Here is a 13,818-nt window from a genome sequence, read left to right as displayed (position 1 = left end):
GGCTTGATCCTTCGGGCTGCCCCTCTGTCCTCTGGCCTAGGTGAGGGTCCCCAGAGAGTCCCTTAAATTGATCAGAAGCAGTTTCTCTGAACTTCTTGACGGCCAGTCTAGTGCGTTTCTCTCCCTAGAGATTTTACTCCCTTTGGTGAAAGCTCTCAAGCCCCATTTCTCTTTTTCCACCGAGGACATTTACTGGTCGCAGGGAAGGCACTCCTTCATCTAAACTGAGGGAAGCCAGTGAACTCACAATCACAGACCCTGGGCATCTACATCCAGAGTGCTGAAGTGCCTGGTGCTTTTGCACCAGCTGAATGTATGAGCACAACACCTGTATGTACAGGGCAATAGAAATTGTAGAAGGACTGGAAACATCCCGAACCCCCAACTTGCCTCTTTAGTCCAGAGGGGATGATAGAGTTCTCTTGTGCCCGTGTGTTTGGGCACCAGAGCCTTCTCTTTTGGAAGCTGTTTTACTCCTACTCTGTGTAATTCCTTCCTTTACCCTTCTCTGCCTCTCCACTTCCCTTCCTCATATTTCAACATTACACATCTGTCTCCCTTGGGACCTGTAGCTTGATTTTCCAGGGACCTGTATCTTACAGCTAAATGCCCCTGGAATTACACAGCTCTGGAGAAAGAGAAGTTGATGGGTATCCCTGGCAGGGTGAATCTTTCGAATTTTAATTTCCTGCAAGCCATTGATGGATAATACTCTTTGGGGTTGACCCTTGCTATTTGTTCATTCACATCCCCAGTCCTAGTTTTGACAATAAATGACAACAGGTACAACTGAGCCTTCTCAGTTATCTTCCTTCCCCTACTCTGCCTTTGCCAAACTCTCGCCCAGGACCTGATATTCTTTTCTCTTTCCTTTAACTTGAACATCAAGGATGTATCGTTGCAGCACAGAGACAAAAAGATTGTAATTTTCTTTTATGGTGTCTGACAGGGTTTGCAACAGATATTAATGGAGACATAAATAGCTCATGGAAGGCACTGAACGAAATTGTTTAGTGCAAGGAGGTTGTACCAAGAGAAAATCCATACATATTTGGGATTGATTCATACCTTGAACACAGCTAGCTCCTTTAAGAGGTCCCCATTTCTGCGTGCCCACTTCTTTGGTAAATCCTGTAATTAAAGCAAATTTCAACAATGTATTTTTTAAGAGGTGTGGGGGGATTTCTCCCCCACCTCCTCCTTCTTGTGACCCGGGAGGTCGTGGGTTTAAGCGAGTGAGTGAAATTGCAGGCAGGCTGAGCTGCAGCAGGAGGCGATGGGGGCAGCGGTGGGGGTGGCCGGAAGGTGACAGCCGACCTCAGGGAAGGCAGAAGGTCTTGGATGTCAAATGCCCAAGCTTTCCGGGACCTGGGAATCAAGGGTGATCATCACTACTTGGTGAGAATAGACCAACTGATATGTTACAAGGATGGCAGAAAACGTTGGCATTACACCTAAAGTCAAGGAAGAAACATTTATTCTGCTTTCAACTCTGAAAGCAGAAGCCGCAATAGCTTCAGTAGCAGTAACAGCGGCAGCAGATTTCCCGAAGTTCAGGATGATTCTCACTTTCTCCTGGATCGCTCGCCGAGAGTCCGGTCCTTCTAGTTCTTTAGTGTGGGAAAGATTTTAAATGTCCTCTCCCCTCCCCCCACTTCTTGCTTTTCCCCAAGGACGGTATAGAAAATTTCCTGCACTTTATGTTGGGATAAACAATAATACTAATAATACAAGCTTACTGGTGATTCCAACACGAAATCAATCATTTGCCCTAGTCTTTTCATTTCTTTCTTTTTTTTTTTTTTTGGGCGAGGTGTCTGCTCCCCTCCGACTCCCTGTGCTCGCTCCCCGCCCCCCGCCGCCCTCCCCGTGGCTCCCTTTCTCCGCCTCCTCGGCGATTGCCATCTGACAAGATCTCCAAATCAAAGTGATAAATCGCTCCAAACTTTTTTTGGCGGCGTTGAGATGTTGGAGGGGCGTCTAGCGCGCATGTGCGAAGGTGTCCAAACTGACAATGCTGGAGAGATAGCGAGTGTGGATTGAGAGAAAGGGAGAGAGGGAGGGAGAGAGAGTGAAAGAGGGAAAGACAGAGAGTGAGTGTGTGTAAGTGTGTGTGTGTGTGTGTGTGTGTGTGTGTGTGAGAGAGAGAGAGAGAGAGAAAGAGAGAGAGAGAGAGAGAGAGGAGAGGGAGGGAGCGAGAGGGAGAGCAAAAGAAGGAAAAGATCCAAGGAAAAAAAAACCCAACCACACACCAGCGGCTGCAGGACTGGGCACAGCATGAGATCCAAAGGCAGGGCAAGGAAACTGGCCACAAGTAGGTGCAATATCCCTTTTCTATTGGCTTTCACCCTCCTCTGCCATCTTGCATATCTGTCTACAGCGCTCCGGGAGGGAGCGCGGGGCTGCCTCTCGCGCCGGGGCCCCGGGCGGAGGGCAGGCGCAGAGCAGACCCAGCAACCTGCCGGTCCCAGCCTCCGCGCCGGCCGCCCGAGCTCTCGCTCCTTGTTTGGGCGCCAGAGGAGCCGGGGCAGCCCTCAAACCCCGTGCACGGACCAGCTGTGGCAACCCCGGGGTGGGGGCGGGGTGGGGGCAGCAAAGACCTGGGTGGGAGGGAGGAGAGAGCGCGAGAGTGAGCGGGAAGGGGTGGGGTGGGGTGGGGTGGGGTGGGGGGTGGGGGAGAGGAGACGCGAGAGTCTCCCCCTCCCCTCTCCTTCCCCCCAGGCGGAGGAGAGTTGCCTCTGGCCAACCAGCTGGTCCCGGGTGTGGGAGGGGGAGCGGGGAATGGGGTGGGGGGCGGGCTGGGGAGAGGAGGCTTTTCGCGTCTGGGTTTGTTTCTGGGGTTTGGGGTGGGTGGCAGGCTCGCAGGGAACCTCAGTGGCGGCGGCGGCGGCGGCGGGCATCAGTGGTGGAGTTGGGAAAAGTTGCGAGGCGGCCGCTGGAAGTTGCGCGGGCTGGCGGGCTGCGCCGAGCGGCAGTTGCGGTAGTGGGCGCTGTGCGCTCGGCCGTGCACTCAGGCGTGCGCGGCGAGGCGGGAGGACTGGGGTGGGGAGTGGGGGAGACGAGGGTGGAGGCTGTAGTCTGGTGGGGGTGGGGTGGGGAGGGCACGGGCAGAGCCGAGCTACCGGCTCAGCAGAGCTGCGGGCAGGTGGGGAGAGAAGAGGCCCCGCGAGCGCCTGGAGAGCCGGGAGTGGAGGGCGCACAGCCAGCGGCGACAGCCGCCGAGGAGAAGGAGGCCGAAAGGGCGCGCTCCGGCCCGCGAGCTCCAGGCTGGCTGGGCGCCGAGTGACCCCCAGGGGGCGGGCTGCAGGGACACTGGGCCGCGGAGAGGGTACGGCGGAGCCTCCCGCGCTACTTCTGGACGTCTCGGGTCACTAACCCTCCCCGGCGCCCCCTGCCTGCCCGGCGTGGAGCGGCCTTCGTCACGCGGGACAAGGGCTATTGAGTTCGGGGCGGGGGCGACGGTACGCCCATCCCCCACTCTTCTCGCAGAAGTGTTGGGTGACTTTGCCCGGCCTTGCCCGCCGAGCCGACACTGTCCGAGAAAGCTAGAGCCTCAGCCGGGACTGTAGGCGACGGGACTGGGTTTGTCCAAATGCTTCTACCTCGAGTCTAAGGGTACCCAGCGGTGCCGAGAACTGGAGCAATCTGGAGCAGTCCAAAGCGCTCCTCCTCAAGGTGTCAGCACGCGGGGCTGGAGCAGCCTCGGAAAAGCAAAGGCCGCCGTTCGCTCTTCCCCTCGCTGAAAACAGAACTCTAATTGTTTTGCTTGTGGACCAGAGAAAGTAGAGATGGGGTGGTGGGGTGGGATGCGTCCCTCAAGTGAAATCCCCAGTCTCTCCCACCCCTGCGTATTAAAGCCAAGTACGCCCCGCGCCTTCCCGCCTTTGGTGTCCCCGCCACAGCCGCGCGGCAGGCAGAGGCACCTCGGCGGGCTCAGTTTCTTTGGCGGTAAGCGTCCGCGGTCTAGCCCGGCGAGATGCTGTCATCATAGGCGTCTTTCCAGTGCTTCTTCCAGTCCTCACCCAAGCACTCCCTCATGCCCAAATACGTTTCCTTTCGCTCTGGTCTCAGGGATCAACCTATGTATAGGGCTCTTTGGGTCATCAGTTCATCTAATTCTCTTTCGGATATTGTTCATTTCACTTAGCTTGGATAGTGTCAAAGCGCGCCAGTGGAAGTTCTATTTTTCCTGTTTGCGTTTAATGGGGCCGATGTCTTTATTTTCCATCTGAGGAGGAATAAATGTACATATGCTCGGAGGCCTGGGGGCTTCAATTCCGACTGAAGGTTAGGCGTGTGTGTGTGTGTGTGTGTGTGTGTGTGTGTGTGTGGTTGGGGGGACGAGACGGGGGTGGGAGAGCCGATTTCAACGCTGCCTAAGTTGTGAAATGAAAGCCGAAAGCTTCGCGCGCCTCATTGCCTGGTATCCGCCGAAGTGAAAGCAGAACACAAAACCCTTCGAATTTCTTGGGCAACTTTTCCGACTATTTTAATTACCAAGTTGTACGCTGCCGTATTAAAACATTCCCGCACGCACAGGCCACTCAACATCCAGAAACCGAGCCCGGTTCCCGATCTGATGATACTTGTCATTCATCCAGAGGGAGACCCGTTTATTTTGTCTCTAGTGTTTCTAAGGATGCTGCTGCGGCTTTCTGATAACTAGATGCGAACTCTTACAAACTTTTCTTGCTAAGCCTCAGGTTCTCGCTCGCTGCTCCAGCTGTTGCCGCCGCGGCTCCCTTTCTCAGACAGGAGCGCTGCTTTATGCAATTCTTCAGTTGCAGTCTGGGTAATAAAGGAAATCATATTAAAACTAAGGATTTTTTTGTATTTTAAAGCGCTATTTCCTTCCCCAGCGTAGTGCGTGAGTTTCCTAGCGCATGGCGGAGACAGTCGGTTACCCCTGCTGTGAATCTAACGAAAACTTTGTGGCTGTGTCTGCACCGGTTTCTTTCTTTCTCTGGGTTAGGAAGAGGCAGTGTGACCAGCATACTTTAAAAAACAAAACCACCTTTCTTGTTGCAAAAGTAAACATTGCAATGGAATAAAATCACTTAGAAACAGTCGTTTTCTTGATAGATTGTTATTCTTTTTGTGTTTTGTAAATTTCTTTGGTGGCCAAGTCCTGTCGCGATCTTGGCTGTGGTACAGCATTCCATGAACCCAAACTAGGGACCACAGACCCTGAAAGTACCCGCTGAAGTTAAAACTCAGACTGAATGCACAGCCTACTTCCCAACTTACAGGGCTTGTTTTTTTTTTTTTTAACACAATAGTTAAAACCGATAAATTGGTTGCAAATCATTTGGGAGGAATAAACCATTTCATTAAAAAAATAAAGAAGGGAAAAGCAAGAAGATTGACATTTGTACTGTCTAAAGCCCTTGGCCTTTATTCCCACCTTTAAGAAAAAACTAAAGCCAAGCAGGCTCTGGCAGCGCCGTGAGGCTTCCCAGCCGTTTTCTTGGGCGGCAAGGACAGCACCTGGGCCGTGCCAGAAATGCCAGTTGCAACTGTTTTCTTCTGGTGATGGGAAAGAAGTGAAGCTGGATCTGCCCAGCATGTCTAGGGCCCGAAACACCGAAGGAACCCCACTTCCCTAAAGTGACACCCGGCAGGGTTTCAATCACAGCAATGAACGAGTTGCAACGAATAACCCCCCTCCGCCTTAGCTACCGGGCCCGCAGAAGTCTCGTAAAGACCCAGAAGGCGATGCGATTAGCAAGACCCCGGCAAGGCGGGAAGGGGGGGGCACTTGTTACTTGTACACTTGATCTCTGTTTAAAAAGAGGCTCTGAAGTAGGTAAGGTAGATGACGACCCTTCCGCTCGCGCTTTAATTCCTCACCTTAGCAGCCCAATACCTAAGATAGTAAAGGAACCGCAAGCCCAGGTTCCAGCCTCCACTGCCCCTATGCCCAACTGCTTGCGTTTTCCTTCATCCTTAAAATAACTCAGATTAAAACACAGAGCTTTGTTTAAAACACGTATTTTATTTGTTTACTTCAGACTGCTTTTGAGGAGGGAAAAAGCGTTTGCCCTACGGAGGCAGAGGCCCCTTTTAGGAAGGCGGTTAATTTGCCATTACTTGACCATTACCCTGGCTTAGGACTTCTTTATTGCATTTGGCACTTGGAGCGCAGTCTTCCTGCAGCATTTTGATGTGTTTCGCTAAAAAAAAAAAAAAAAAAAAATCTGTGTTTAGGGGAAGGTTAACAACGCTTTTCATTTCCCCCTCACACTCATCGTCAACACTGTGGAAGGGGACGGTTCATTAGCTACAGGGGCAGGAAGCCCGGAATAAAAGGCTCCTTTTTCAGGTTTTTATTTGTAGGGGCTGAGGAGTCGCAGGTCTGGGTGACGATGCGCGTGGCGGTGTGTGTATAAGTGTGCGTGATTGTGTCTTTTGCGGGGGGAGCCCAGCTCGCAGGCTTTCTGAGCAGAGTCCTCTCCTTACTGCCCGGGGCGCGGCCTCCTCCGCAGACATTCAACACGTAGGACACTAATCCAATAGAAATGAACGCGTCATTCCATGACATTTTTACTTTCTTCTTCTTTTTTAAAAGTTGATGGTAATAATTCTAAGCAGTTTTTCTTTAAACATCTTGTCGTTTGGGAGTTTATTTTATTTCATTTCTCCGAGTTGGGGCCAGGTTATCCGAGGCTGCAGAAGTTGCCTGGGGTAGGAAGGCCACACAGCTGGGGACTCCCGGCTCCGTCCCCCCGGGCAAGTAGGGAAAAGGAGGGCAAGAGAGCACCGACTCGTTGCCCTCTGCACGCCTGGCCCAGGCTCCTCTCTCCCCACACCTCCTTCGTTTTGCCTCTGCTGGAAGCGGGCCCTGAAGTGGGGAAACTTGACTTGTCATCTTCTGGCCAATGGCTCTTACCCTGTTCCCAAGGTACTCAGGGCCTGGCAGAGCCCTATTCCCAAGAGCTGGGTACACCCTCCCACCCCTCCCATCAGAACCCGCTGTGATGGGGCCTGGGGGTGGAGCTGGGGAGGCCCTAGAGAGCAGGGAGGCAGTGCTCCCCCAGGCCTCCCCACACCTCCCTCCTCCAGCTGCTGGGCTCCTGGCTCCCAAGCTCAGCCCAGAAAGCTTCTTGCCTCTTCATCCTCAGAGGTGCTGCGCGCCTGGCGCGCTGCTTCCCTCGGAGCCGGGTTTGCATTGACCGTGTACAGCACAGGAACACATGCTCCCTCACACACACTCACAGCTCAGGGGTTCAGGAACATCAAGGGCGGAGGGCGGGCACACACTCATTCACTCTTCCTGGCAGGGCAGGCCCCTTCCTACCCACCGGGCAGGGAAGAGAGGGGCTAGTGGGGAGATGGGGCGGGAGGAGACAGTCACACTTTAAGGACGCCAGGCACATTTTTCTGGAGAAGTGGTTAACTCTTCCTGGGCTGGAAGCGAGGCTCTAGGCCCTTTCTACAAAGATCTGTGGAGTCTGCTTTTCTTTTCGGCTGGGTGGCCCAGTATGAATCATTAGTTCCCTTCCCACTCCATTTGCCAAGGTCCTCTTTCTAAAATTAGATTTTCCCCTTCCCACTCTTCTGGCCTTCTGAGTTTACCAGGGAGTTCTCAAGGAAATTGGCTGGGTAGTGAGAAGAAGTGTGAGGAAGAGGATAAAAATGAGACAAACAAATGGAACAAAACACGAGAGGGGAGAAAGGAAGAGAGAAACAGCATGTTTCTTCTTCCAGATCCCAGTTTGCACACAGATGGGTATTATATTTTTTCCCCCAGTAAATGAAAAAAGTGTAATCCTTGTTAATTACCTTTGCTTACATGCCATACAAGAAACTTCAGAGACGTTTCTACATAAGGAAGAAACTGTTTACAAAACTCTTTCAAAAGTGTGACATATTGCTCCAGTTCAGCACTAAAAAGCTAAACACACTTACCCTCCTTTGAAGTGCCCTGGCTAGGGCAGCTTATTTGAGTGCGGTTCAGATATTGCTGTGGGTATAACTAATGGCCTCTACCTATTTAGCTCAAGTGGGAGGAGAGAAAGGCCTGAATTCCTTGTCCAATGGGTCCCTCTGGAGACTGGGTTCTGGCTCCTGGCCAGTTCTGTACAATGTCAACATTGAATATTTGAATTCCCAGACTCTATTTAACAAGTTTCTAAATAAATAAACTCATTGTGTGTCTGTGTTTAAAATTATTTCACCTCTTCCATAAAAGCTACAGCATCTTATTACATTGGCCTTGCAAGTTGATTTTTAAAAAAATAAACAAACAAACAGAGCGTAAGGCATTTTAATAGGCAGACCTGAACAACATGTGTGTTTTGCAAAGACATTCTCTTACGTGTGGCTGAGTAGGTGCTATTTAGAGGATCTTGGGCTGTTCTGTGTGATGTGGTAGTGAATTATGTTAAAAAACCAAGCTAAGTTCAGAAAGTCAGTGCAATATTAATCACATCCAAAGGGAGGCTTGACTGTGTAACTGTACTGTCTTTAGATATTTGATAATGTTGCCTGCTGGGTCCTACAGGACAGAGAGCTTCACTGATGTGTCCTAAATGGCTATCTGTAGGCTTCTGCACTCCATAAGCATTGGCAGGTGTGGAACTCTGCCCAGATGGAGTTTTGTTTCTGGGCATTTTTATTCATCTATCTTTGTCTGCCTTTGTAAGTTGGAAGGGGTAGATACACATGTGTTATCCTAATATTTCAGTATGGTTTTGAAATGGACCACACGAATCCTACGTTTTTACTAATCTCTCAGCATTTGAACATCCACAGCATTTTTATTCAGATGGGAACATACTTGTTCTAAGAAGTACACACTTAATTAAAAAGAAAACGCAAGTTCTGGTCCTCTTTAAAGTGTGGACCCCATCTGGAGTTGTTAGGAAAGGAAGTAGAATTCACTCTAATTTATGTGGATAAAGGACAACATTATTAAAAAGAATGGGATTTGAAAGGGCACATAGCAAAACCTATAACATTTAGCTGGTAACATGGAGATCTCAAAGCCAAGAAAAAAATACCACCAACCCATGCAAACCCTAAAATAGATTACAATGACCTCAGCCATTTTCATTTTCAAAAATAATAGCCATGATTAAAATGGGGGGAGTGTTTTACTTGGAACCGTACTCTTCTGCATTATTATAAAAGCTGTTTTGTGGTTAAAGAACGGTTTCATTATAGAAAAAAAAAGCAAGTGAATTTTAATCAAATTCCTGACTCTTTAAAAGCTCTCGTTCTTGAGTTACTTCTTACTTTGATTTTAGTTATTATTCTTATCCATCCGCAAATGTGCTGCTCTTGGCTTGTGTACTCAGCTAAATCCTTGACTACTAACTTTTGAAACAATTCTAAAGGAGAAATCTTATTTAGAGAGGCGACTTTTATTAATTCTTGCAGTCACACCTGCCTAGGCCTCGCTGGCTGTATAATAGGAAGGACCAAAGCTTTCTTGACCTGTTCAAGAACCTGCGTAAAGGAATTGATTTTGTAAGTTAAGGTTGTTCCAAGTGTGACATTTATGAAAGTCTTTGTACATAGCCCTTGGTGGGCTTTGGCGATGGGCAGGCTTAGGAAACAAATAATTGGTGAGCAGCAATGAGCCACGTTTCCTGGTCATGAACGTTACCAGTGTGCTCGTCAGAGACTGCATCTGGGTGTGGTCCCTGACTGAATAGCCAGGTCATCTTCAAGCTACTGAATGACTCTGAGCTCCAGGATCTTTCCTTGTAAAGTAAAAGTTACAGTACCACTTTCTTGGGCTGCTGTAAGGGTTAAACGGAGTAAATGTACCCATCATACCTCAGTCACAAGCTGTCATTCAGTAAATCTCAGTCACTTCCCTTCTGATAGATCAGTTACATATTCTGAAGAGGATTTTTTAGACATCCTCCCCTCCTCCCCGTTCTGTTTTTATGCAGACTTAGTTTTAGAAGTATTTGCATGTAAATAGTAAGCAGTTTGTATGTCCCCTCATAAATCACACCCTCAGGATAAATGGGCGTCATATCTAAAATTTGGGCACATCAAAACTGTCTACACCAAGCCAAACTACGCAGTACATTTATTCTGAAAACTTGAGAATCTTCCTTTGCCCTTTTTTGGGGGAGGGAAGGGGCACTGTGTGAATAAAGTGACTGAGATGTCAGCTTTGCTCCCCAGGTGCATGTACACAGCCTGAATTCAGTTGTGCGTATCCTCCGTTTGTCAGGACCCCTTGTGTATGAAAATTTTACTCTTAAGGCACTGAGTTTTGTAAGTCACTTTACTACTCTAGCTGAGTTGCTCTTCTCTAAATGAGAGGATTGGACTAGAGCAGAGCTTGTAAACTCAAAGTTGGCAGGTACGACAAATAAGTGAGGCAAGGTGGTATGCGCACTAGCTCTCTTATTTTTATTGAAAATTTTGGCGCCCAGCCTTTGTACTCCAGAACAAGAGGCAGTGGTAGGGCTGTGGCAAAACCTGGGCCTTCAAGACTTCTCTTAAGCTGCCCCAGCTTGCTTCTGCCATTTGGGAAAGGGCTCCCAGTGCCGCTAGGTCTTCCTTTTTTTTTTTTGTGAACCAGAACACACATTTATTAAGTTCCCTGTGTTACATGGGTGCAGTTTGTGGCACCCCAAAATAATGACAATAGTAACATCAAAGATCACTGATCACAGATCACCATAACAAATATAATAATATGAAAAGTTTGAAAAACAATGAGAATTACTAAAATGCAACACAGAGACATGAAGTAAGCAAATGCTGTTGAAAAAACAGCACTGATAGGCTTGCTTGAGGCATGGTTCCCACAAGCCTTCGAATTGTAAAAAACCAAAATACCTGTAGGTCTTCCATTTTTAAGAGAAGCTACATATCTGGATTATTCTGTGAATTTTTCTCTACTTTAAAATGTTGACTCAATTTAAACGACAACAAACAACATTCTGCAGGCCCAACCAAACACCTCTGTCTGTCATGTATATAGTTCATGGACCCTGGTTTTTGCAATGTCTGGATTAGATGATTTCCAAAGGTCCTTCAAAGTTCCAACATTTTACGATATCCACAAGGCTTCCTGGATATTACCTTGTATTTTTAAGATCTATATCTTCCTCCTCCTCCCCAAAGTTACTGTGTGTGTGTGTTTTGATAGGTGGAAGTACTTATTACAGAATCTGATATCTGGCCATTTATCTGGGAAAAAAGTCTTTCTCAGCCATGTTGTGTCTTTCTTTCCCTCCACGCTGCTTCATCATTAATTGGCTTAAGAAAATAAACTGAAACACTCACTCCCCATCTCATAGCCACTGGCTGCCATTCTTCCTTATTTCTCACTCATCCCAATTCTTTGATTTGTGGGCTAGGGGTTGGGCAGTAAATCATTAGCAGACAGTTTTCTGTGGTTTTCCTCAGTGGGAGAAGAAGTCATTTGGCTACTGTGGGTATAACAGAGGAAGAGTTCACCCCTGCCCCCTAGGAGGGTCCAGATGTTACGTCCTGTACATCTGTAACTGAAGAACCCAACTGACTTTTAAGACATGAACCTAAGATGGAGAAATCAGTTTTTAAGGGACGGATGTATTATTTGACAAGAGTGGCTCTCCTTGCAGGAAGATTATACATGTCAGGGAGCATTTGAAAATAAACATATATTATTGTGTTTATTGTCATGATTTGTATTTCTAGCAGAAGTGGTGGGTGAAGAACAGGTAAAATTAAATCCCAGGGACTAAAAGTGCCAAGTATGGTGACGGAATACTGATACAACCGATTCTCCCAATAAAGTCTGGAAGAAGAACTCTATAATATCTAAATCAGCACTACAGTCAAGGGACTGGTCAATAAATACTTGTTACTTTCAGTTAACATTGTTGGAAAAATCATCACATAAAGCAATGCTTGTAGAGTAGTGATGAACCATGCTTGTAAGCATTATACGAGGGTTATGAGATACCCAGCTCCCAATTTTTACACCTGATACTGAAGCCCAGAATTTTTAGCCCGGCCTTTGAGGACCTCCCACTCTTGAGTCAGATGGTGATTCTGAGCCCAGGTTCTGAGTTAGATTGGCCTGGCTTTGAATCCTGACTCCACCATTTACTAACTGGGTGAAATAAAGGTGAGTCAGTTAATTTTTCTGTGCCATAGTTTCCTTAATTATAGACTAAAGATATTTACTTCATGTGAGGATTTGATGAACTAATGCATTTAAAGTGCTTTTTTTTTTTTTTTGCGGTACGCGGGCCTCTCACTGTTGTGGCCTCTCCCATCGCGGAGCACAGGCTCCGGACGCGCAGCCTCAGCGGCCATGGCTCACGGGCCCAGCCGCTCCGCGGCATGTGGGATCTTCCCGGACCGGGGCACGAACCCGTGTCCCCTGCATCGGCAGGCCGACTCTCAACCACTGCGCCACCAGGGAAGCCCTAAAGTGCTTTAAATATACTAAGAACATGTTGATTATTATTTTATAAAATTTTCAGACTTATTTGTCTCCTTATCCAAATTAGTCCATTCAACCTGACTCGTTTAATCATTTTACTTCTCTCACTCTCTTGTCAGCCCAGTCTTGTGTTTCCATCTTCCAACCTTTGGCCACGATGTTGCCATATTCTGTAGACCTACCCATACTGTACTTTGACCATCAATATCTAACTCCTTTAAGATTTAGTTTAAACCCTTCCTTCTTCATGAGGTTCATCCTCATCCCTCCTGTAGACGTGCTTTCTCTATGTCTTTTCATTCCAATAGTATGGAATTATTTTTACCTATCATCATTTGGGCATTTTGTTATAAATTCCTTGTCTTCACTAACTGTATCTTCTTTTTCGAGCTAAACTGTAAAACTCCTGGAGAGTCCATTTCTGTTTTGTACAGTGCCTGTTTCTATGTTTTGTATATGACAGATATCAGTATAGTTAGGTGATGGTGGTTAGCGATGGCCTTTGGTGGATTATGTGAACCCCTTCAATTTCTTTGCCTGTAAAACCTTCGTAGTCAGGTAATGTCAGCACTAGAACTCTGGGATATTTGACACTTTAATTGCATACTAAATCCGCAGTTGGCTTATTTTGACAGTGATAAACCACCTGGAAAACACATTTGGAAAGTAGAGTATTATTCCTAATTTTCACCAATAAATGCTACTCATTTTGCCAGTGCAGGTATAACCCATGGCTTCTCACTTAAATTACAAATTGTTATTGATCCACATTTGATCTTAAGGTTTATCAAACTCTGTACTGTACCTGGTTCTGGAGACTGTCAGTGGAATCAAGGTAGAGGTGGTGAAACTGTTTGTGGACTCATGTAATTCCTAGGGACTTGGGGGTAGTCAGCTTCACAAAGGTCACCAGAAGCCCAGTTTTTAGATAAATTCTAACTCTAATTCAGACAGTACTAATAGAGATCATAGCAACAATAATTTTGCTGCATATTTTAATGTTCATTTATAATGAAAGCCTCTTTCAATTTAAGGCTGACAAAATGATGTTGCATGAAATCTTATTTAACTGATCAAATTAATCCCACCCACCCAATGGGGCCCCCTTAATTCAGATGCAACCATGTCTTTCTCCCCTTGAATCCCTACACCCCTTTCCCCCACCCACCATTTTACAAATCTCTCGTCTCTGTGGAGAAAACAGGGCTATTTGTGCCTTGGATAACTGTCCTCAAGCTCTGAATGATTGTAGGGTTTCAGTTCCTGTTAGAAGTTTTCTTCTCCCAAGACCAGCCTGGTGTGACTTTTTATTTTATATTGGAGTATAGGTGATTAACAATGTTGTGTTAGTTTCAGGTGTACAACAAAGTGATTCAGTTATACATATACATGTATTTATTCTTTTTCAAATT

At 47.3% G+C, this 13,818-nt stretch overlaps 1 protein-coding gene across 8 annotated transcripts in view; it reads left to right on the top strand.

Moving 5' to 3' along the window:
• Positions 1-2,022: 2,022 nt before the first annotated feature.
• MECOM (MDS1 and EVI1 complex locus) overlaps positions 2,023-13,818 on the top strand; it is a 566,851-nt gene continuing 555,055 nt past the window's right edge. For all 8 annotated transcript variants that reach the window (XM_060149965.1, XM_060149959.1, XM_060149957.1 and 5 more), the window contains exon 1: positions 2,023-2,314. In XM_060149965.1, coding sequence (XP_060005948.1) covers positions 2,278-2,314 — 37 coding nt within the window. In that variant the 5' untranslated portion in view covers positions 2,023-2,277. The remainder of the gene's footprint in view (positions 2,315-13,818) is intronic.

This window comes from Lagenorhynchus albirostris, chromosome 5 (genome assembly GCF_949774975.1).
Source record: "Lagenorhynchus albirostris chromosome 5, mLagAlb1.1, whole genome shotgun sequence".
NCBI classification, from domain to species: Eukaryota; Metazoa; Chordata; class Mammalia; order Artiodactyla; family Delphinidae; genus Lagenorhynchus; species Lagenorhynchus albirostris.
The sequence above is the reverse complement of the archived record's forward strand: the minus strand, read 5'-3'. Positions and strand labels throughout refer to the sequence as shown.